The sequence below is a fragment of the Oncorhynchus clarkii genome, chromosome 23 (genome assembly GCF_045791955.1).
Source record: "Oncorhynchus clarkii lewisi isolate Uvic-CL-2024 chromosome 23, UVic_Ocla_1.0, whole genome shotgun sequence".
Lineage (NCBI taxonomy): Eukaryota > Metazoa > Chordata > Actinopteri > Salmoniformes > Salmonidae > Oncorhynchus > Oncorhynchus clarkii.
This window is the reverse complement of record NC_092169.1, coordinates 1,061,999-1,085,058: the sequence shown is the minus strand read 5'-3', so window position 1 is coordinate 1,085,058 and position 23,060 is coordinate 1,061,999. Positions and strand designations below refer to the sequence as shown.

General features: G+C 41.2%; 1 protein-coding gene across 2 annotated transcripts; it reads left to right on the top strand.

The window, feature by feature from the left end:
• Positions 1-266: 266 nt before the first annotated feature.
• Positions 267-17,199, top strand: LOC139381640 (ubiquitin domain-containing protein 1-like). 2 transcript variants are annotated; one of them, XM_071125314.1, is made up of 5 exons: positions 267-472; positions 1,815-1,901; positions 13,313-13,540; positions 14,485-14,670; positions 16,019-17,199. In XM_071125314.1, the coding sequence occupies exons 1-5, from the start codon at positions 421-423 to the stop codon at positions 16,240-16,242; spliced, it is 777 nt and encodes a 258-aa protein (XP_070981415.1). In that variant the 5' UTR covers positions 267-420; the 3' UTR covers positions 16,243-17,199. The 2 variants fall into 2 exon arrangements, with proteins under 2 accessions (XP_070981415.1, XP_070981416.1); XM_071125315.1 differs by lacking the exons at positions 267-472; positions 1,815-1,901 and adding an exon at positions 3,438-3,833 and having other exon boundaries at positions 16,019-16,894.
• The last annotated feature ends 5,861 nt before the right edge of the window (positions 17,200-23,060 follow it).

The following is a 23,060-nucleotide window of genomic DNA, read 5'->3' as shown; positions in this document are numbered from 1 at the left end:
TCTAATACATCCAGAGTACTAATTCAACGGATGTTTTCTTTTTTGTGTCAAATTAACTAAATCTTGTCTTTCGTTGAATTTTTATAGAACATTCCGACCCTGTTTAGCATGATCTAAATAAAGTTTTTTTATATATATATATATTTTAAATCTAGTCCATGATTCCACTATTTATATCCGTTTGAATCACGTTCAATGGGGACCTTTATTTTTAAGGCGAACCTCAAATATCACGATTGTGGCTATTCCTTATTACGGCTAGCGTCACACAGGTCAGGCTTGGCACAACGGCTGTGAGAATAGGCACCTGTTGGCGCAAAGGTGACAGGACAGACACAGCGCAAAGCTGCTGACTCGTGTCTCATCTCACGTATCGCTGCAGCTGAATCCAGAACTAACTTTGGAGTTTAAGTTATTTGGATGTGGCAAACCAACTGCAGACAAATGCTGAGTTTAACGAACTGGATATCTGGTAAATAAAAACCTGTTTTGTTGAATTGATTGTTTACAAATGCAATAATTGCAAATAACAGCGCTGACAGAATTGTCTAATGTGTGTAGTTTTTAAGCTACGGTTGCATTGATTTGATAGATACAAAACCAAGACATGTGGAAACAGCCTGAAGACCCGATATCGAATTGCATTCAATTCTACATCGGGCATAAGTGAGCATGTATGTGGATCAGAAAAATTCCTTTCAATCCCACAATCCAGAATGTTGAATGAAATTTGCCTGGGAAGCCGCTAGTGGTTTTATGGATCTTTACTATCATCTTGGCTTGATGTGCACAGCTGGTGATACACTTGTGACCCCCCAGCGACCGGTTCGTACATACACCATTCTCCATTCATGCAAGGCTTGGATTTCCTCCTTAACTAATATTTAATTTTGAAATGGCAGAAAAAAGGGGGTACTATGCTTACTTTCTTCCCCTTCAGTTTGATTGATGCAACCGGATTGGCTGAATGCGACAGGCAACATCTGGGACTAGCATTCCGAGGCTAGAATACAATTATATTGTAATTTACTTTACTGGTTGTCTGTGTGGTTCGTCATTTTGCAGGTAGGAATGTGAGACAATATATCCATAGGACAATATAATTACATTAACGTTTCAAAGTACTATGCCTTCAGATTTATATCATCTAAAGCATCAGCAGGAGCTCGTGCATGTGTTTACATGTTTCTGCAGGTGCTTCAGGTGACTACCAGTGCTTTCCAAAAGTTAGTGTAATCATACTTTCCTGTGGATATATTGTCTCACATTCTTACCTGCAAAAGGACCAACCACGCGACAACCAGTAAAATATAATTTTATTAAACATACTGGGCTTGTAGAGGTTGAGAGAGAACTTCCCTGATCCAAATGCACATTTATGCGGAATGTTGAATCCAATCCAATGCAATTCAATGTCAAGTCTTCAAGCTAATGGAAACAGCCATCTTGCTATCTTAATTGCAGTTTGTGAGCTCGAGCTGTCAGACACATTGACAGCTCATGGTAGATGTGGCATGTAAACGTTGCCATTACAGCATCACCAATTAAACAATGAGCCAATGTCATTGACCATCCAAATCTGAGATGTGTTTTGCAGGTATATATCATACTGACAAGTATTGTCTTTGGATGAATTAAAAAAACACAATGTTTATGATTTGTTTTGTTTCTATATTTCAATAGCTCCCCTTACATTTGTTTGGCAACATTATAACTGATTGATAACTGTTAATCTTTTATCTCTTTCCTGTGTGTGTGTGTGTTTTCCTGATGTTATGTAGCTACTGATGTTATGTAATTGTATGGCTCTGCAGAGACCGTCATGGGCGGGTGTGTGGGGAGGGATCAGCTGGACAGACCAGGGCCTGCCAGGACCTCTACATGGAGAAAAAAACGAGGAGGTAAGAAATTCTGACTGTATAATGCTCTGCAGACAGTGGTGTAGTGGAGGGTATACGTCATATACCCACTTTTCTTCAGTGGGCATTGTGTATACTTCACTCAAAGTAGCCTATGCCTACCAGGCAGAATTATATCATGATTATTTGCATCAATCCAGTGGCCATTTGTTTTGCAAACTCCATCTCAGGTTACAGAAACACCGGTAACTAGGGCTGTTATGGTGACCATATTTCCGCTGGCAGTCAGGAGTCATTACCGCAGTGAAATTCCACGTGACCATTGAGTCACAGTAACTAGACTTCTCCAAAACTGTGCTCTGATGCTTCCGATGGTCATTAGTAGTAGCCTACCAAACATGCTAACTGCCAGTTGCTAGTGTCCCTCTAATCACTCTGACATCAATGCAAATGCAATCAGAAATCAAATCAAACACTTCATTAGAGCCCTGTTATTCAGAGTTATAGCAGAATATGATCACCTGTTGCGCAGAGAGAGCCAGCTCCTCATAGCTGGTTGATGCATAAGATGAAATGTGTTCCTGTTGCGCAACATTTCTATAAACTGTGCTATGAAATTGTGTGAGAAAACAGAGTTTTGATTGCCTCTATTAAAAAGAGAAGGAACCCATCAGCTTTCAAACAGAGTTTAAACTTTGAGCACCTCTAATTCCTAAATATTTTGGCATTCAGGCCCAAAAAGTCCCTTTCTGACCTTCTATGGGCAAACACGTATTGAAAGTTTTGTTTAAATGAAAAGGGGTGTGGTCAAAAAGTGATTTAATTCAAATGGATTTACCTATATACTACATTATTTGTTTACAATGTCACCTATGATAACAAAAACATTTGGTCCTTTTTGTTAGGATTATCATATGATTGTACGTGGTCCTCTGTTGCTCAGTTGGTAGAGCATGGCGGTTGCAATGCCAGGATAGTGGGTTTGATTCTGTGGACCACCCATACATAAAATGGATGCACGCATGACTGTTAGTCACTTTGGATAAAAGCGTAATTGGCATAATATATAAATGATGGTTAAGCTAATGTAAAACCCTTCTACAGAAGCTATAGTCTCTGGTCTAGGCTGGTCTGCAATGGATCATACCTGGAACTTTCCAAGGCCAAGTTTGTTTCTTAACAAACAGGTAACCTATACATTGGATTATACCAAGAAGTACCCCCCCCCCCCCTCCCCCCAAAGAGATGTACAATGGATTCTACCTAGAACTATCTACCCCCAAACAGTTGTACAATGGAGTATACCTTGAACTGCCCATCAACAGGTGCAATCCCATTCACAGCAGATTAGCATGGTCTGACCAGAGTTTAAAGTCTATAATGGGGTTGTGGTGTTGACTTGGGTTATTCTTGACCTCTTCCCCTAAATAGCTAATTGGATTTGTGCTGTTGTGTAAGCATTAGCTGCCTACCTAGCCAATCTGGATAGGATACTATTGATAGATGCTGTTTATGGCATATGCAGCCAGATATTCCATCTGTCATATATTGATCCTGTGGTTTTTTGGGTGGCTGGGTGTGTGTGTGTGTTATTAAGGCATTCGTTAGTAAAGAACTAGGGAAGTGTCACAACAGCTAGCTAACCTAGCTCAGATTCCACAAGGATAACTGTAGTCGTCACGGATAGCCAAAGCGGGAGAATCTAGTCCAGGTGGTGGGATCATACCCTTGACCACTGCAACCTTAGACGTAAGCTTCAATTTCTGGTTGGAGTCTCTGAAGGGCTGTTTTTTTCTGACGCTGAGTCAGTGTTGTGTTTGATTTAAACAACGGTATCTGGAACTAAGAGATTGTGTGTCTAACACACACATAAAATCTCTGGGAGAGAGAAGGAGAAGAACATGGGAGTCGCTAACTCTAGGGACTACCATCCGTACCACCCCTCACAGTCTCCCATTAAGGTGGTGCTGAAAAGTGAGTATGGATGCAGATGGACTATGGATTGTTGGAGTGCTGGATGACTGTGCTAGTGAGCCTCATCGTTCTAGAGCTTCAATTGCCAATAACATAAAAGTATTAAGTCTGCGTGTAGTTTGTTTTCCAACATGTCAAATTGAAGAAGTGTAAGATGTGGTCATTTAGATATTAGTAACAACTTGTTATTAGGTTGTAATACATCTGTCTTAAGCTATAGTGTGACGAGTTAATATAACCTACCTCATTTCATGAATTCAGTTAACAGGGGACAGGGGATGTTTATGAAGGGAAAGGGAAAGGGGGATAGCTAGTCAGTTGTCCAACTGAATGTATTCAACTGAAATGTGTCTTCCGCATTTAACCCAACCCCCCTGAAGGGTTATGAGGAGAAGGAAGTATGTAGTGTAAATAAGGGGATTTAGACTAATTATTATGGAAATATACTGTAGTAGTATCAGGAGTCAAACGTGTGTAATAACTATATAATAGTGACTATTAAAGGGCAATTCCACCACTTTTCAACCTAGTTTTCATTATCTCAAACATAATACCAGTATCTAAATATGTGAAAACGGCACATTTCTACCTTTTTGTAGGAAGAAATATAAAGTTAAAAAGTTCTACCCCATGACATCTTCAAAAGTTAAAACATGATTTTAAAACACTATGAGATCCACAGTGATGTGGGGAGCAACAAAATACCATCCCTCTTGCTAATCCTACCCTGTGGTGTCAGAGAAGCATTTTTTAGGACCTTCTTATTTTCTTTCAAACACAGATCATAGAAAGGCTCTGTTTTCACATATGTAGGCACTGGTTTGGTGCTGGAGATAATCAATATGAGGTTGAAAAGTGGCGGGATCTCCGTTAAACTCAGCCTAACCTGCAGCACACAAAGGATTTGTATGTTTCCCAGTGATGTTTGACTGTTGATGTATTGTGCACCATCTGTCAGGGCTGGAGACCAGTATCAAACTTCCATTATAGCCACTGCCTGTATGAGGGAAACATACATTCGTTAGATTTGCATGAAATATGAGTGCATTGATGCAAGGATTTTTGTTGACTGGTATTCAAGGGAGTCACACATTTAAACTTTAGGGGTCAATGTGCTTTTGGCTGTGCAGTAAGTATTATCCCATTCATCAGAACCTCCAGTTTCTGATCTATTCCTCTAATCTACTTCCTGGAAAGGGTTTGGTAGACGGGCTGAAGTCCAGGTGGCTGCCCTGGGATCATTCTGTTAGCTCTGACCTCTCTCCTATACTACTATACCAGTGCCATCACCCAAGGCATTGTAATGCCTATTATGTGATTCTAGGGGCAAATCAGCACTTTGTTCAGTGTTTTGCAGTCCCTGATAGACACTCCATAGCATTCACTATGTCCCTTTTATGAAATAGTTACATTTACATTTGTCCATTACAGAATAGGAGGCCATGTCTCAAATATGGCTTTTCAGACAATCACATTTCACAGCGTTTAGAAAGTTCTCACAGAGCTTGTTTTCCCACTCACAGTTGTCCGCCAGTGTTTGTTATGACATTTTGAAGATGCCCGAATAGAAGTGTCTTGAGTTTTATTTGCTAGTTATTATGTCTTGTGAAGATAGGGGTGTGATTGGGACAGGCGACGTTACATGTAAAATATGTCAAATATGCCTCTTACATCAGATCGTCTTGAAAATAAAGCTCTCTTTCGTCAAGGTTTTATGTGGTTTATAATTGTTCTCTTTTTTTTCGGTATCCTTTTTCAGCGTTATTATATCCGTAACATCCATAACGGTTGTGGATGTGATGGATATGGATGTATCATATCTTGGCTTCAGAAGCATGTGCATTCACCACATTTTGTATGCTTCTTCTGAAATGTATTCTTTAGACTTACAGTGGGGCAAAAAAGTATTTAGTCAGCCACCAATTGTGCAAGTTCTCCCACTTAAAAAGATGAGAGAGGCCTGTAATTTTCATCATAGGTACACTCCAACTATGACAGACAAAATGAGAAAAAAAATCCAGAAAATCACATTGTAGGATTTTTAATGAATTTATTTGCAAATTATGGTGGAAAATAAGTATTTGGTCACCTACAAACAAGCAAGATTTCTGGCTCTCACAGACCTGTAACTTCTTCTTTAAGAGGCTCCTCTGTCCTCCACTTGTTACCTGTATTAATGGCACCTGTTTGAACTTGTTATCAGTATAAAATACACCTGTCCACAACCTCAAACAGTCACACTCCAAACTCCACTATGGCCAAGACCAAAGAGCTGTCAAAGGACACCAGAAACAAAATTGTAGACCTGCACCAGGCTGGGAAGACTGAATCTGCAATAGGTAAGCAGCTTGGTTTGAAGAAATCAACTGTGGGAGCAATTATTAGGAAATGGAAGACATACAAGACCACTAATAATCTCCCTCGATCTGGGGCTCCACGCAAGATCTCACCCCCTGGGGTCAAAATGATCACAAGAACGGTGAGCAAAAATCGCAGAACCACACGGGGGGACCTAGTGAATGACCTGCAGAGAGCTGGGACCAAAGAAACAAAGCCTACCATTAGTAACACACTATGCTGCCAGGGACTCAAATCCTGCAGTGCCAGACGTGTCCCCCTGCTTAAGCCAGTACATGTCCAGGCCCGTCTGAAGTTTGCTAGAGAGCATTTGGATGATCCAGAAGAAGATGGGGAGAATGTCATATGGTCAGATGAAACCAAAATATAACTTATTGGTAAAAACTCAACTTGTCGTGTTTGGAGTACAAAGAATGCTGAGTTGCATCCAAAGAACACCATACCTACTGTGAAGCATGGGGGTGGAAACATCATGCTTTGGGGCTGTTTTTCTGCAAAGGGACCAGGACGACTGATCCGTGTAAAGGAAAGAATGAATGGGGCCATGTATCGTGAGATTTTGAGTGAAAACCTCCTTCCATCAGCAAGGGCATTGAAGATGAAACGTGGCTGGGTCTTTCAGCATGACAATGATCCCAAACACACCGCCTGGGCAACAAAGGAGTGGCTTTGTAAGAAGCATTTCAAGGTCCTGGAGTGGCCTAGCCAGTCTCCAGATCTCAACCCAATAGAAAATCTTTGGAGGGAGTTGAAAGTCCGTGTTGCCCAGCAACAGCCCCAAAACATCACTGCTCTAGAGGAGATCTGCATGGAGGAATGGGCCAAAATTCCAGAAACAGTGTGTGAAAACCTTGTGAAGACTTACAGAAAACGTTTGACCTCTGTCATTGCCAACAAAGGGTATATAACAATGTATTGAGATAAACTTTTGTTATTGACCAAATACTTATTTTCCACCATAATCTGCAAATAAATTCCTAAAAAATCCTACAATGTGATTTTCTGGATTATTTTTCTCATTTTGTCTGTCATAGTTGAAGTGTACCTATGATGAAAATTACAGGCCTCTCTCATCCTTTTAAGTGGGAGAACTTTTACAATTGGTGGCTGACTAAATACTTTTTTGCCCCACTGTATGAGCATTTGTTGATATCTTGAAAATTATGTGATATCTTAGAGAATACAATATATGCAGAAATACATTGCTCATACATGGCATTAGTGTTTTCTTTAGATGTTAAGATGAAAATAGTGTTTATCCGCAATCTGTGAAACGTCCTGGAGTGTCTTATTCAAATGAAAACCCCCAAAATCTGCTGACTTTTGTGGTGCTGATTTCTTTATCAAATGAGGAGAGACAAAGTTATCACACAAGTCAGAGTTATACTTAAACTAAATATTTATTCACTTATTAATACGGAGAGTATGTCACAAACACACACAAGTGAATGATGTGAGGGCTCTGCAATAACGATGGCTGCTTGACAAACCACCCTTAGATGATTCGTTGAGAGCCCCGAGACAAAGAATACAAACACCTTTTATAGCAAAGATACTTAGTCTACATGACAAACAACAGATGTGTGGAATGGGTCACAACGTGAGACTTCCCATAAAATAATTTTATAATTCACAGCAGACAGTATCTGCCGTAAAGACTGTTCTGATTGTGTGGAAAACAGGGTCACACACAGAGTGTTCTAAGAAACCTATTCTATTCCATAAAACAACCATTTGATGCAATAACATTATTATAACATGATCTTGTAATTTTGCTCTCACACTTCATTTAGTGTCCAGAAAAGTGGTTTGGTGGTATAGGCACAGTATATTTCCTCATTTACATACTTAAATATAATATTTCAGAAATGGTGTAATAAAAAATTTAAAAATTAAACTGGTAAGGATCATTTAGGTATAAACAGTGCATTCGGAAAGTATTCAGACCCCTTGACGTTTTCTACATTTTGTTACGTTAGAGCCATATTCTAAAATTGATTTTCCCCCTCATAAATCTACATACAATACCTGTAGTGACAAAGAAAAAACAGTTTTTTAGATTTTTTTGTAAATGTATTAAAAATAAACTACTGAAATATCAAGTTTTCATAAGTATTCAGATCCTTTAGTCAGTACTTTGTTGAAACACCTTTGGCAGTGATTACAACCTCAAGTCTTCTTGGGTATGACGTTACAAGCTTGGCACACAATGCACACAATAAAGTTATGAAGCAATGAATGGCGGGAGAGAACACATTCTGGAGAGAGACATGCCTTGTGCATCTGAGCCACAATCTCTATAATCTTGGACCGTGTCATCTCTGTGGCCTCAATGGATTAGTCCACAAAAAGAAAAGTCCTCTCACTGTCAACTGCGTTTATTTTCAGAAAACTTAATATGTGTAAATATTTGTAGGAACATAAGATTCAACAACTGAGACATAAACTGAACAAGTTCCACAGACATGTGACTAACATAAATGGAATAATGTGTCCTTAACAAAGGGGGGGTCAAAATCAAAAGTAACAGTCAGTATCAGCTGCATTAAGTACTACAGTGCATCTCCTCCTCATGGACTGCACCAGATCTGACAGTTATTGATGTGAGATGTTACCCCACTCCTCCACCAAGGCACCTGCATGTTCCCGGACATTTCTGGGTAGAATGGCCCTAGCCCTCACCCTCCAATCCAACAGGTCCCAGATGTGCTCAATGGGATTGTGATCCGGGCTCTTCGCTGGCCATGGCAGAACACTGACATTCCTGTCTTGCAGGAAATCATGCACAGAACGAGCAGCATGGCTGGTGGCATTGTCATGCTGGAGGGTCGTGTCAGGATGAACCTGGAGGAAGGCTACCACATGAGGGATGAGGATGTCAGCGTTTAATATTGACTGCAATGACAACAAGCTCAGTCCGATGATGTCGTGACACACCGCCCCAGACCATGACAGACCCTCCACCTCCAAATCAATCCCGCTCCAGAGTACAGGCCTCGGTGTAACGCTCATTCCTTCGACAATAAACGCAAATCTGACCATCACCCCTGGTGAGACAAAATCGCAACTCGTCAGTAAAGAGCAGTTTTTGACAGTCCTGTCTGGTCCAGCGACAGTGGGTTTGTGCCCATAGGCGACGTTGTTTCCACTGATGTCTGGTGAGGACCTGCTTTACAACAGGCCTACAAGCCCTCAGTCCAGCCTCTCTCAGCCTATTGCAGACAGTCTGAGCACTGATGGAGGGATTGTGCATTCCTGGTGTAAGTCGGGAAGTTGTTGTTGCCATCCTGTACCTGTTCCGCAGGTGGGATGTTCGGATGTACCGATCCTGTGCTGGTGTTGTTACACGTGGTCTGCCACTGCGAGGATGATCAGCTGTCCGTCCTGTCTCCCTGTAGCGCTGTCTTAGGCGTCTCACAGTACGAACATTGCAATTTATTGCCCTGGCCACAACTGCAGTCCTCATGCCTCCTTGCAGCATGCCTAAGGCACGTTCACGCAGATGAGCAGGAACCCGGGGCATCTTTCTTTCGGTGTTTTTCAGTCAGTAGAAAGGCCTCTTTTGTGTCCTACATTTTCATAACTGTGACCTTAATTGCCTACCGTCTGTAAGCTTTTAGTGTCTTAACGACCATTCCTCAGGTGCATGTTCATTAATTGTTTATGGTTCATTGAACAAGAGTGCGAAACAGTGTAACTTCTTTGTGCTCATTGGGACGCTAGCGTCCCACCTCGACAACATCCAGTGAAATTGCAGAGCGCCAAATTAAAATGACAAAAATAGTAATAATAAACATTCATGAAAATACAAGTGTTAAAAATTGGTTAAAAGATGAACTTCTTGTTAATCCAGCCGCTTTGTCAGATTTCAAAAAGGCTTTACGCCGAAAGCATACCATGCGATTATCTGAGGACAGCACCCCGCATACAAAAACATACAAACATTTTCCAACCAAGCAGAGGCGTCACGAAAATAAATCACTTACCTTTGAAGATCTTCCTCTGTTGGCAATCCAAAGGGTCCCAGCTATACAATAAATGGTTGTTTTGTTCGATAAAGTCCCTTTATATCCCAAAAACTCAGTTTTGTTGGCGTGTTTTGGTCAGTAATCCACTGGCTCAAAGGCGGTCAAAACATGCAGATGAATACATCCTAATAGTACCGGTAAAGTTTGTCGAAACATGTCAAACGATGTTTATAATTAATCCTCAGGTTGACAATTAACTAAATAATTGATCATATTTCAACCGGACAATAGCGTATTCAATAGAAAGGAAAAATAATGAAAAGCGCGCACACAGTCACATGCAAAAACCAGTACTGCATGATTCCAAAAGGTCTTATTCTTCATAATTTTTCAGAAAACAAGCCTGAAACCATGTCTAAAGACTGTTGACATCTAGTGGAAACCATAGGAACTGCAATCTGGGCCCTAAACCCTTATATAGTCAATAGGCTTTCAATGGAAAACCACTCGCATCAAAAACATCCCATTTCCTGAATGGGCCATATCAGTTCTGTTATACTCACAGACATTATGTTAACAGTTTTAGAAACTTCAGTGTTTTCTATCCAATGCTTCCAATTATATGCATATCCTTGCTTCTGGGCCTGAGTAACAGGCAGTTTACTATGGGCACGTCAGTCATCCAAAATTCCAAATACTGCCATGTAGCCCAAAAAGGTAAAACTCTTTACAATGAAGATCTGTGAAGTTATTTGGATTTGTACTAATTATCTTTGAAAGACAGGGTCCTGAAAATTGGATTATTATTATTTTTTTGCTCAGTTTAGTATGTTCTATGGATGGTCTTAAACTGCAGTAGTTTATGGCTGAGATAATAATATGAACATGACTGGGCATTCAAACATATCTGTATCCATTCATAATCATCAATAGCTTCTCCCAGGTATTCCTCACAAGGACACCAATAAGAAGAAGAGACTTTCTTGGGCCAAGAAACACAAGCATTGGACATTAGACCGGTGGAAATCTGTCCTTTGATCTGATGAGACCAAATGTGAGATTTATGGTTCCAACCGCCTTGTCTTTGTGAGACGCAGAGTAGGTGAATGATTGATCTCTGCATATGATCTCCCATGAGGCATGGGGAGAAGGTATGATGGTGCTTTGCTGGTGACAGTGTCTGTGATTTATTTAAGATTCAAGTCACACTTAACCAGCATGACTACCACAGCATTCTGCATCGATACGCCATCCCATTTGGTTTGCGCTTAGTAGGACTATCATTTGTTTTTCAACAGGACAATGATCCAACACACCTCCAGGCTGTGTAAGGACTATTTGACCAAGAAGGTGATGGAATGCTGCATCAGATGACCCGGCCTCCACAATCACCTGACCTCAACCCATTTGAGATGGTTTGGGATGAGTTGGACCACAGAGTGAAGGAAAAGCAGCCAACAAGTGCTCAGCATCTGTGGGAACTCAAGAGAGGAAAAGCAGAGTGCCAGAGTAAAGTATTCCAGGTGAAGCTGGTTGAGAGAATGACAAGAGTGTGCAGCTGTCGTCAATGCAAAGGGTGGCTACTTTGAAGAATCTCAAATATAAAATACACTTTTTTGGTTACTACATGATTCCATATCTGTTATTTAATGTGTCACTGTTATCGATGTGTCACTGCAACCTTAAAGGTCCTCAATGATGTCACCATTGCCCTTGATTCTAAGCGAAGTTGTGCTGCTATTTTAATTGACTTGGCCAAAGGTTTTGATATGGTAGACCATTCGATTCTTGTGGGCCAGCTAAGGAGTATTGGTGTCTCTGAGGGGTCTTTGGCCTGGTTTGCTAACTACCTCTCTCAAAGAATGCTGTGTATAAAGTCAGAACATCTGCTGTCGCAGCTACAGCCTGTGACCAAGGGAGTATATGGGTCATGTCCCCCCTGTTCCCAGTGATAGTTGCACCCCTGGTTGTATGCTTTTCATTACTATTTCAGGTTTATGTTTGTTCGTGATCTAAGAAATATGGATTTGTTTCAGAATTCAGTTATCATCATTTTGAGGTCTGTTGAGTCTATAGCAGTCACCTGTCAGTCTCCACTCAGCACTCACCTCTCGGAGCAATGCATTGTGGGATAGCAGGAGCTAAATCCTGTTATGTGGTGCCTGATTACTGTGGTAATCCACTGGACTGTTGTCCACTAAAATGAGTGTCTGTGGATGTAACTCTGGATAGTCCACTGCACTATAAATAATCACTTTGATTTCCCCCTCTCTCTCTGAATCAAAGTGACCTTAGGTTCCTGTACTGTATACTCCACTATGACCACAATGACTACCACTATTATACTGAGTCTCTACGCTGAAGATGCTTACAGAGGGGGTACACACACGTCTTCTTGAGATGTGCTTCAGCAGTATAAAGTTAAGCCCCAGATATACCTGAACTCCGGCCAATCTTTAAACCTTGAGAGACCTAGGGACCTAGGCCAACCTGGCAACCACAGTGGAGATTTACTCAAAGGTTTCTGGTTTTCTCAGAGGCAGACATTGACAGAGTGTCTAAATAACTATTCCTGTTGAGGGTTACTTTCTGCCTCGTTACATTTACTTGTCACCTTTTTATATAATGATTGGTGTTTATTGTTATTCTGGAGTTCTGTCCATCTTGTAAGCTGATTGTTATCCACCTTGAAGATGAATGCATCTGATCTTCATGTTTCATGCAAAGTTTTGTTTTTCTAGAATGTGGTGTGCTTGCCAGGACTATTCACTTCTGTCCTATTTTGTCAAATTACACGATTCTGCTTTGGTTGCTTCTGTTCTCCCTATATGTTTTCTCACTCACTGTTCATCAATTGATGCCATGAGTCAAAGACAGACAAGACAAGACAAGAGAATAGTCTGTGGATGTCCTACTTCTGAATATAGACAAGCCCCCTAATAATCCTTTATATAATGGCTAGCTCCAGCCACACATGATTGGCATTTAAAAATGACAATGAATGAGAGCTAGTAAGCTACACTCTGTAATAAGTGTTCTATTACATGATATTCAGAGGAATGGCAGTGTACATTCAGATCGAAACGCTGAATTGAATATCCTCATTAAATATACGCAACCTGATGTATTTACTTTTTCTTTATTTCCATTCAGGACGCAATGAGCCCCTTAAGAAGGAGTGCCCTAAATGGAAGAGTGAGTACCCTATGACCGAGGGCCAGCTGAGGAGTAAGAGGGATGAGTTTTGGGACACGGCTCCAGCCTTTGATGGCAGGAAGGAGATTTGGGACGCGCTCCGAGCGGCAGCAGTGGCTGCAGAGGTTAACAACCTGGAACTGGCTCAGGCCATAGTGGATGGAGCCTGCATCACACTACCACACGGTGAGAAGCGCATACACACACACACACACACACACACACGTTCCATCTTAATAACTAACTTGTAACGTCTAACTAATATAAAATGAGTATTTATAACATTTGGCACCAACCTGACGGACATTATAATGCTATATCAATCATATGCCTAAACCCAAATTGACCCCAAAAGTGTTCTCCGGCTGTCCGGGGAACCCTTTTTGGTTCCAGTTAGAATAATTTTTGGTTTCATGTAGAACCTCCCTGTGGAAAGGGTTTTACATGGAACCCAAAACGGTTCTGCTTAGAACCAACAAGGGTTCTTCAAAGGGTTCTCCTATGGCAACATCCAAAGAACCATATTAGGTTCTAGATAGGGAGTGTAACTCCCTATATGCACTTGTGGAGATCTGAATGGATTGCACTGGCATCAATATAGTAATCGCTCCACCATGTATTTTTATAGCCTGGGTGATGTGTCCTGATGGAACCAGCCTGATCACATGACAGAGGGCTTACCATTTATGTTTCACTTAACACTGCGATCAGTCTGGTTCCACCAGGCTACGGGTGACATAATTCATGACCAGTTAGCTGATTTGAGATCTGTGTGTCTCTGGTTGTCAGATTACTGCTGTGTAGTTATATAATAGTCCTGGGCAGCATGACAAGACCTCAGGGATTTAGCTACATAGACATTATGGACACAGCAGAGGGGGAAAGCTCCTCTCTAATGTATGTGCATGTTTGACATGTGGTATTGCGTCATTCTAGTATTATTTTCTAAACAGATCATTGCAGAATCGGGTGTGTTTCAGCAGGGCTAGAGCAAAAGCCTGTGCTGTAGATCCGGGCAGAGGGTTGGCCACCTCTAGTCTAGGGGTCCCTAGAGGCTGGGGGTTGATTTCAGATAGGGCTTGTCACTGAGTGTTACTGAGGTTTGTTTTGTGTCTATCTGCCCCATCCAGGTACGCTGACAGAGGGTTATGATGAGCTGGGGAACCGCTACCAGCTTCCTGCTTACACTCTAGCCCCTCCCACCAACCTCATCACTGAATGCACCAATGAGAGCCAAGCTCCCAATCTAAAGGAGCAGAAAAAGCCTCCCCCTCCTCCTAAAGAGGAGTTCCAGCTACGAGTACGTCTCTCGTGCGGTAAGAGAGACACCCTTTTCCTTTTCTCTTTTGTCGTTTAGTTGTTCAATTTCTCTCTGGGGTTCTTCATTGAGATAAGAGGGGTATACTATGAATCTAGATCAATGTACTCAGGCTTTTCTGAAATGAGCTACCTTCAGTTAACTTCCCATTCAAGCTCAGGCTTCATTCATGTTACAAAGGTAAATATTGATCAAACACCTGCCTACATTTTATCATTACCAGCCTGCATGTTCATGTCGCACATGACTAGTTGCAAGTCAATTCATGGGGGAGTCAGTGCCACATTTTCATTTTTGCCCAAATCAAAATGAAAGAAAAGTTAACCTGCAAATTCAGCAGACTATGGGGTGAAATGTGCTATTAGAAGTTTTACTGCGTGTGATGTTTCAAATACATCCTATCAATTCTAACTGTGTCGTGTGATATGTATTTGAATATGACTATTAAAAAAAAATATATTCCTCAAATATGGTCCGGAGAACGAAGGGATGATGATGCACTTTTTGCGAGAGGGAGGGAATCTAATTTGATTGGTCCTCAACTCACGGCTCAAAGACTTTTGTCACCGGTTATCCCGAGTTGAACTCAGAGTTGACCAAAGTTAGCTCGCTTACTCCTCTATCTAGATTAAAGTAGTACACCACCCAGGATAAGTCTATGCCCAATCCCCAGGGTCATTCCAATACTAATAATCTGGAGTGTGAATGTCAGCCCCTCAGGCCTAGTTATTATCATCTTTTTTGACAGTGTGTTTAAAGGGGGCCTGAAGCTCTAGATTTTGCCTTGTTTTTTCGGCTTGGTCATGAAAAAGTACAGCTGCCATGACTAAAGCCAAACGAGAGTTTGGGGGGTATTAATGTGGGTGTCTCTTGTGGATGTGGCACGTCTTTGTACATTCACTCTGCCAAAACAGTACACAGTTAGTCACTCACCCTTTTAGTTAACTTGACACCATCTAACCAGGTTTTGGGTCTTGAAATCGCCTATGCCAGGGGTTCTCAAACTTTTGTGATAGCAAATTCATCAGGGACCCCCTCGTAACTTGAGTGAGATACAAAATAGCATACAAGGAGTTTTACTATGACTTCGGCAGTGTATGGCTGGGTGAACCAAGTCTCGGCCCTGGGAAGGAACTTTTTAAAGGCTCTCCTCTTGGCATCTTAGATGAAATGTTGCAGTTTTAAAGCTAATTTCCTGCGATTTTACACATTTTGCCATGAGGCAGAGAGAAATGTTGCCGTTTTAAAGCTTGAAGCTAGAGTCCTTAATTGAAAGATGCCATTCTATATTCCTGAACAGACCCAGATTGTATAAGTAACTTGACCAATGTCTTTCTCCTCCACAGGTAAGGACCTACGTATAAGCGCCTCCATGTCAGACTCCATTTCCCAGCTGAAGACAGCCCTGGAGGGGCAGGAGGATATTGAAGCGGCCCACCAACGCTGGTTCTTTGCAGGGAAACTACTAACAGATAAGACCCGGCTCCAGGACACTAAGATACAAAAAGACTTTGTGGTCCAGGTCATCGTGAACAACTACTCACCCGTAACCAAACTCATACCAAACTGAGAGAGAGAGATGTGACGCAAGGCCTTGTTTCACTCCTCTGGAAGTTAAGTGTTCATTAGCGCACACTGTAGGGAAATGTTTTGCAACAGAAAACCAACATGTTTTTATTGTACATGTTCAGATAGTTCCTCCAAGTTTCGGACCACTTTCTAACATTTCACGTCTAGTGGACACGACCCTGAACTGTTGGTTACTGCAAAGGAATCTGGGGTAAAATATTTGATGATTAGTTTACGTTTGCTTTTGTATTTCCTATCCTCTTTTTGTATTTCCCAATATTTTCCTAATAATCCCACATTGTTAATTTGTGTATTTTCACTCCGTATGTGTAGCCTGGCAAAGAACGGACAAACTGTAGACTGAACTGGAAGAGAATCATGGCATGAGGAGAATTTACTACAGTGCGTCTGTCTGTCTGTCTGTCTGTCTGTCTGTCCACAGATTATCCACTACCATTACACCTCTGTCCCCAACAATATATAAATGATTTCCCTTGTGATTGTGTCCTTGTGTTCATCTGGAACTTTAAACTATGAATAGGGTTGGACAGTGGAAAGTATCCTGCCTGACGATACAAATATTCTATTGGATCTCCATTTATACTGAAAGCCATTCTATTTGTACTATTTCTATTGTCTGATTGTTACATAATGGTAAATAAGAATATTGACAGATTTATGAAAGAATGTTTACATACTGTTTCAATGCGTGTTTAATTGTGAGTATTTATATATTTAATAAGCAGAAATGTATTTTTAAGTGAAAATGTTCATGAAAAGTCAATGTGATGAACAAGTGAAAATACTGGTTTATAAGGTGGAAATAGCTGATTTGAATTTCTCTATTTTTCCAACCAGGTATGGATAACATGCTGTAGTTTTGTATGCTCCAAAGTGCACTAAAAGTGGATGAATATTTGTGAATGAATTTATGAATAAACATTCTAAATGAATCAAATCAAAATTCATTCAGAATTTTGTATATAAAGGCTCTCCAAACAATTTTCTTTTTCATGAAGTAGGTAGATTTATAAATGCCTTCCTAACCCTAAATAATCTACAAGATTAGATGTTTTTAAATCTACTAAATGTCTTCATAAGGTAAGTCTGAATACCAAATACTGAGTGCTTAAATCAAAACGCTTTAAAAAATCATACATTTCCTAAGTCTGAATCGTCCCCTGAGTAATGACAAAGTGTTACTACAAATGGTAACAGTGTCAAAAACTGTTTTTAGGGTAGTCAAGTGTATACATTTAAATTACTAGTGTAGAAAAATTGTGGCTAGTAGTAGAAGTAGTGACTGTACTACAAATATACTGAACAAAAATATAAGCGCTGGTCCCATGTTTCATGATCTGAAATAAAAGATCCCAGAAATGTTCCATAAGCACAAAAAGCTTATTTCTCACAAATATGTTTAAAACCCTTTCAGTGAGTGTTTCTACTTTGCCTAAATAATCCATTCACGGGACAGGTGTGGCATACCAAGAAGCTGATTAATCAGCATGATCATTACACAGGTGCACCTTGTGCTGGGGGCAATAAAATGTGCAGTTTTGTCACACAACACAATGCCACATATGTCTCAGTTTTTTTTGCTGACTGCAGGAATGTCCACCAGACCTGTTGCCAGAGAATTTTATGTTAATTTCTCTACGATGAGCCACTTCCAACGTAGTTTTAGAGAATTCGGCAGTACGTCCAACAGGCCTCAAACCGCAGGCCATGTGCAGCCACGCCAGCCCAGGACCTTCCCATCCGGCTTCTTCACTTGTGGGATCATCTGAGACCAGCCAACTGGACAGTTGATGAAACTGGGGGATTGCACAACCGAAGAATTTCTGCCCAAACTGTCAGAAACTGTCTCAGGGAAACTCATCTACGCGCTCGTCATCCTCACTAGGATCTTGACCTGCAGTTCAGTGTCGTAACCAACTTCAGTGGGCAAATGCTAACCTTCCATGACCACTGGCACGCTGGAGAACTGCGCTCTTCATGGATGAATCCTGGTTTGAACTGTACCGGACAGATGGCAGACATACGTATGACCTCGTGTGGTCAAGCGGTTTGCGGATGTCAATGTTGTGAACAGCGTGCCCCATTGTGGCTGTGGGGTTATGGTATGGGCAGGCATAAACTACAGGCAACAAACACAATTGCATTTTATCAATGGCAATTTGATTGCACAGAGATACCGTGATGAGATCCTGAGGCCCATTGTCATGCCATTCATATGCCACTAACACCTCGTTTCAGCATAATAATGCAAGGCCCCATGTCGCAAGAATCTGTACATCATTCCTGGAAGCTGAAAATGTCCCAGTTCTGTCCCAGTTGGCCTGCATACTCACCAGACATGTCACCCATTGAGCATGTTTGGGATGCTCTGGGTCAACGTATAATGCAGCGTGTTCCAGTTCCCGGCAATATCCAGCAACTTCGCACAGCCATTGAAGAGAAGTGGGACAACATTCCACAGCCCACAATCAACAGCGTGATCAAGTCTATGCGAAGGAGATGTGTATCGCTGCATAAGGCAAATGGTGGTCACACCAGATACTGACTGGTTTTCTGATCCACGCCCTTGATTTGGGAAATCATCTTTTTTTAAGGTACTGTATCTTTGACCAATAGATGCATATAGGTATTCCCTGTCACGTGAAATCCGTAGATTAGGGCCAAATGTATTTATTTTAATTGACTGATTTCCTTAAATTAACTGTAACTCAGTAAAATTTTAGAAATTGTTGCATGTTGAGTTTATATGTTTGTTCAGTATAAGAGAACGGAGTTGAGAGTTACTCAGCTAAATGGGGCCATACTTTGAACTTTTGCTAAGACCATGGTTTAAACCATTTGTCTAAAATGGCTAACTGGTAGCTTTTCTCATTGGCCAACCTGACCAAACAGCTGAGCAGATAATTACGTTACACATTTTGTCTCAGCCAATTAAAATCGTCCAAGTAGTTGGACATATTCCAACATCTTTTCACAATAGCATCTTTACCAGAAGTCCACTTGCACATTATGATTCTCAAACTAACTGCACGTTTGGACACACCTGCTCATTCAAGGTTATATATATATTAAAAAAAAACTATTTTCTACATTGTATAATTGTCACGCCCTGATCTGTTTCACCTGTCATTGTGCTTGTCTCCACCCCCTCCAGGTGTCGCCCATCTACCCCATTATCCCCTGTGTACTTATACCTGTGTTTTCTGTTTGTCTGTTGCCAATTCGTCTTCAAATCAAATCAAATTGTATTAGTCACATGCGCCGAACACAACCTTACAGTGAAATGCTTACTTACGAGCCCCTAACCAAAAATGCAGTTAAAGAAAATATGGATAAAAATAAGAGAAAATAGTAACAAGTAATTAAAGAGCAGCAGTAACAAAATAACAATGTATATAGGGGGGTGCCGGTAAAGAGTCAGTGTGCGGGGGCACCGGTTAGTTGAGGTAGTATGTACATGTAGGTAATGTTATTAAAGTGACTATGCATAGATGACAACAGAGAGTGGCAGTGATGTGGGGAGGGGGGGGGGGTAATGCAAATAGTCTGGGTAGCCATTTGACTACATGTTCAGGAGGCTTATGGCTTGAGGGTAAAAGCTGTTTTGAAGCCTCTTGGACCTAGACTTGGCCCTCCGGTACCGCTTGCCATACGGTAGCAGAGAGCAGTCTATGACTAGGGTGGCTGGAGTTTTTGCCAATTTTTAGGGCCTTCATCTGACACAGCCTGGTATAGAGGATGGCAGGAAGCTTGGCCCTAGTGATGTACTAGGCCGGTCACACTACCCTTTGTAGTGACTTGCGGTAGGAGGCTGAGCAGTTGCCATACCGGGCAGTGATCCAACCAGTCAGGTTGCTCTCGAGCTGTAGAACCTTTTGAGGATATGATGACCCATGCCAAATCTGAGGGGGAATAGGTTTTGTTGTGCCCGCTTTGATAGGCTGTCTCATAGTTGTCTGTGATCAGACCTACCACTGTTGTGTCATCAGCAAATGTAATTATGGTGTTGGAGTCGTGCCTGACCGTGCAGACATGAGTGAACAGGGAGTACAGGAGGGGGCTGAGCACGCACCCCTGGGGGGGCCCATGTGTTGAGGATCAGCATGGCAAATGTGTTGTTACCTACCCTTACCACCTGGGGTGGCCCGTCAGGAAGTCCAGGATCCAGTTGCGGAGGGAGGTGTTTAGTCCCAGGGACCTTAGCTTATTGATGAGCTTTGAGGGCACTATGGTGTTGAACACCTACGGACTTGTTAAAGGAAAAGGTTTCTTCCAGTCAGAGGTGAGTAATCGTTTTTCTGATGTCCAGAAGTTATTTTTGGTCATAAGACACAGTAGCAGCAACATTATGTACACAATAAGTTAAAAAAATAAGTAACACAAAATGCAAAAAAAATACAAAATAGCACAATTGGTTGGGAGAATGTAAAACATCAGCCATATTCTTTGGCGCCTTATTAATGGGGTTATATAAATAAGCATCAACCAGTGGGTCTTGGGACGGGTATACAGAGATGACCAGTTTACAGAGGAGTATAGAGTGCAGTGATGCATCCTACAGTGCCAAAAGTATTCATCCCCCTTGGCGTTTTTAGCAAATTTTTGGTGGTTGCAGCCCTTTTCAACCCCTTTACGTATATAAATGTATTTATGTATGCAAATATGCCCAGTTTATATATTCAAATGAGGCACATATAAAACCAAATTCTTAGAAGGCACTTTATTTTATCACAAAGTATTAAAAACATACCTAATATACTAAGGTACAGTGCCTTGCAAAAGTGTACATCCCCCTTGGCGTTTTTCCTATTTTGTTGCATTACAACCTGTAATTTAAATCGATTTTTATTTGGATTTTATGCAATTGACATACACAAAATAGTCCAAATTGGTGAAGTGAAATGAAAAAAATATGGAAAGTTCTAAAAATAAAAAACGGAAAAGTGTGTGTGTGAATATGTATTCACCCCCTTTGCTATGAAGCCCCTAAATAAGATCTGGTGCATCCAATTACCTTCAGAAGTCACATAATTAGTTCAATAAAGTCCACCTGTGTACAATCTAAGTGTCACATGATCTGTCACATGATTTCAGTATATATACACACCTGTTCTGAAAGGCAGCAGAGTCTGCAACACCACTAAGCAAGGGGCACCACCAAGCAAGTGACATCATTTAGACCAATGAGCTCTCCAAACAGGTCAGGGACAAAGTTGTGGAGAAGTACAGATCAGGGTTGGGTTATAAAAAAATATCCAGAAAATGTGAACATCCTACGGAGCACCATTAAATCCATTATTAAGAAAATGTAAAGAATATGGCACCACAACAAACCTGCCAAGAGAGGGCCGCCCACCAAAACTCACAGACCAGGCAAGGAGGGCATTAATCAGAGAGGCAATAAAGAGGCCAAAGATAAACCTGAAGGAGCTGCAGAGTATCTGTCCATAGGACCACTTTAAGCCTTACACTCCACAGAGCTGGGATTTATGGAAGAGTGGACAGAAAAAAGCCATTGCTTAAAATAAACAAATTAGGCACATTTGGGCAGTCTTGATACAACATTTTCAACAGAAATACAATGGTTCATTGGATCAGTCTAAACCTTGCACATACTCTGCTGCCATCTAGTGGCCAAAATCTAAACCAGGGCTGGATAATACATTATGCCTTTCTCTTGCATTTCAAAGATGATGGTACAAAAAAATACAAAAGAATGGTAGGTTATTTCTTTGTATCATCTTTTACCATATTTATTGTGTTATATTATCCTACATTCCTTGCTTATGTCATTTTAGGCAGACATTTAAAAAAGGGGCGGATCCTTAAGAGGACACATTTGGTGTTCGCACAAAGTGCATGTGTGAGAGTCCCCAAACATATGGAAGAAGGAACTCTGGTCAGATAGACTAAAATGTAGCTTTTTAGACCATCAAGGAAAAAGCTATGTCTGGCGCAAACCCAACACCTCTCATCACCCCGAGAACATCATCCCCACAGTGAACAATGATGGTGGCAGCATCATGCTGTGGGGATGTTTTTCATCGGCAGGGACTGGGAAACTGGCCAGAATTGAAGGAATAGTGGATGGCACTAAATGTAGAGAAATTCTTGAGGGAGACTTGTTTTCAGTCTTCCAGAGATTTGAGACTGGGATGGAGGTTCACCTTCCAGCAGGACAATGACCCTAAGCATACTGCTAAAGCAACGCTCGAATGGTTTAAGGACAAACATTTAAAGTTCTCAGTTACAATTGCGACCTGGCCAAGATAAAGCAAAGAAGTTCGACACATACAACGACACAGAGTTACACATGGAGTAAAACAAACATACAGTCAGTAATACAGTAGAAACAAGTCTATATACGATGTGAGCAAATGAGGTGAGATAAGGGAGGTAAAGGCAAAAAAAGGCCATGGTGGCAAAGTAAATACAATATAGCAAGTAAAACACTGGAATGGTAGATTTGCAGTGGAAAAATGTGCAAAGTAGAAATAAAAATAATGGGGTGCAAAGGAGCAAAATAAATAAATAAAATAAATACAGTAGGGAAAGAGGTAGTTGTTTGGGCTAAATTATAGGTGGGCTATGTACAGGTGCAGTAATCTGTGAGCTGCTCTGACAGCTGGTGCTTAAAGCTAGTGAGGGAGATAAGTGTTTCCAGTTTCAGAGATTTTTGTAGTTCGTTCCAGTCATTGGCAGCAGAGAACTGGAAGGAGAGGCGGCCAAAGAAATAATTGGTTTTGGGGGTGACCAGAGAGATATACCTGCTGGAGCGCGTGCTACGGGTGGGTGGTC

Coding starts and splice junctions, on each gene's coding strand:
- LOC139381640 (XM_071125314.1), top strand. CDS start 421: ATGTGGCAAACCAACTGCAGACAAATGCTGAGTTTAACGAACTGGATA. Junction 473..1,814: donor TTTAACGAACTGGATATCTG/GTAAATAAAAAC, acceptor ATGGCTCTGCAG/AGACCGTCATGGGCGGGTGT. Junction 1,902..13,312: donor ATGGAGAAAAAAACGAGGAG/GTAAGAAATTCT, acceptor ATTTCCATTCAG/GACGCAATGAGCCCCTTAAG.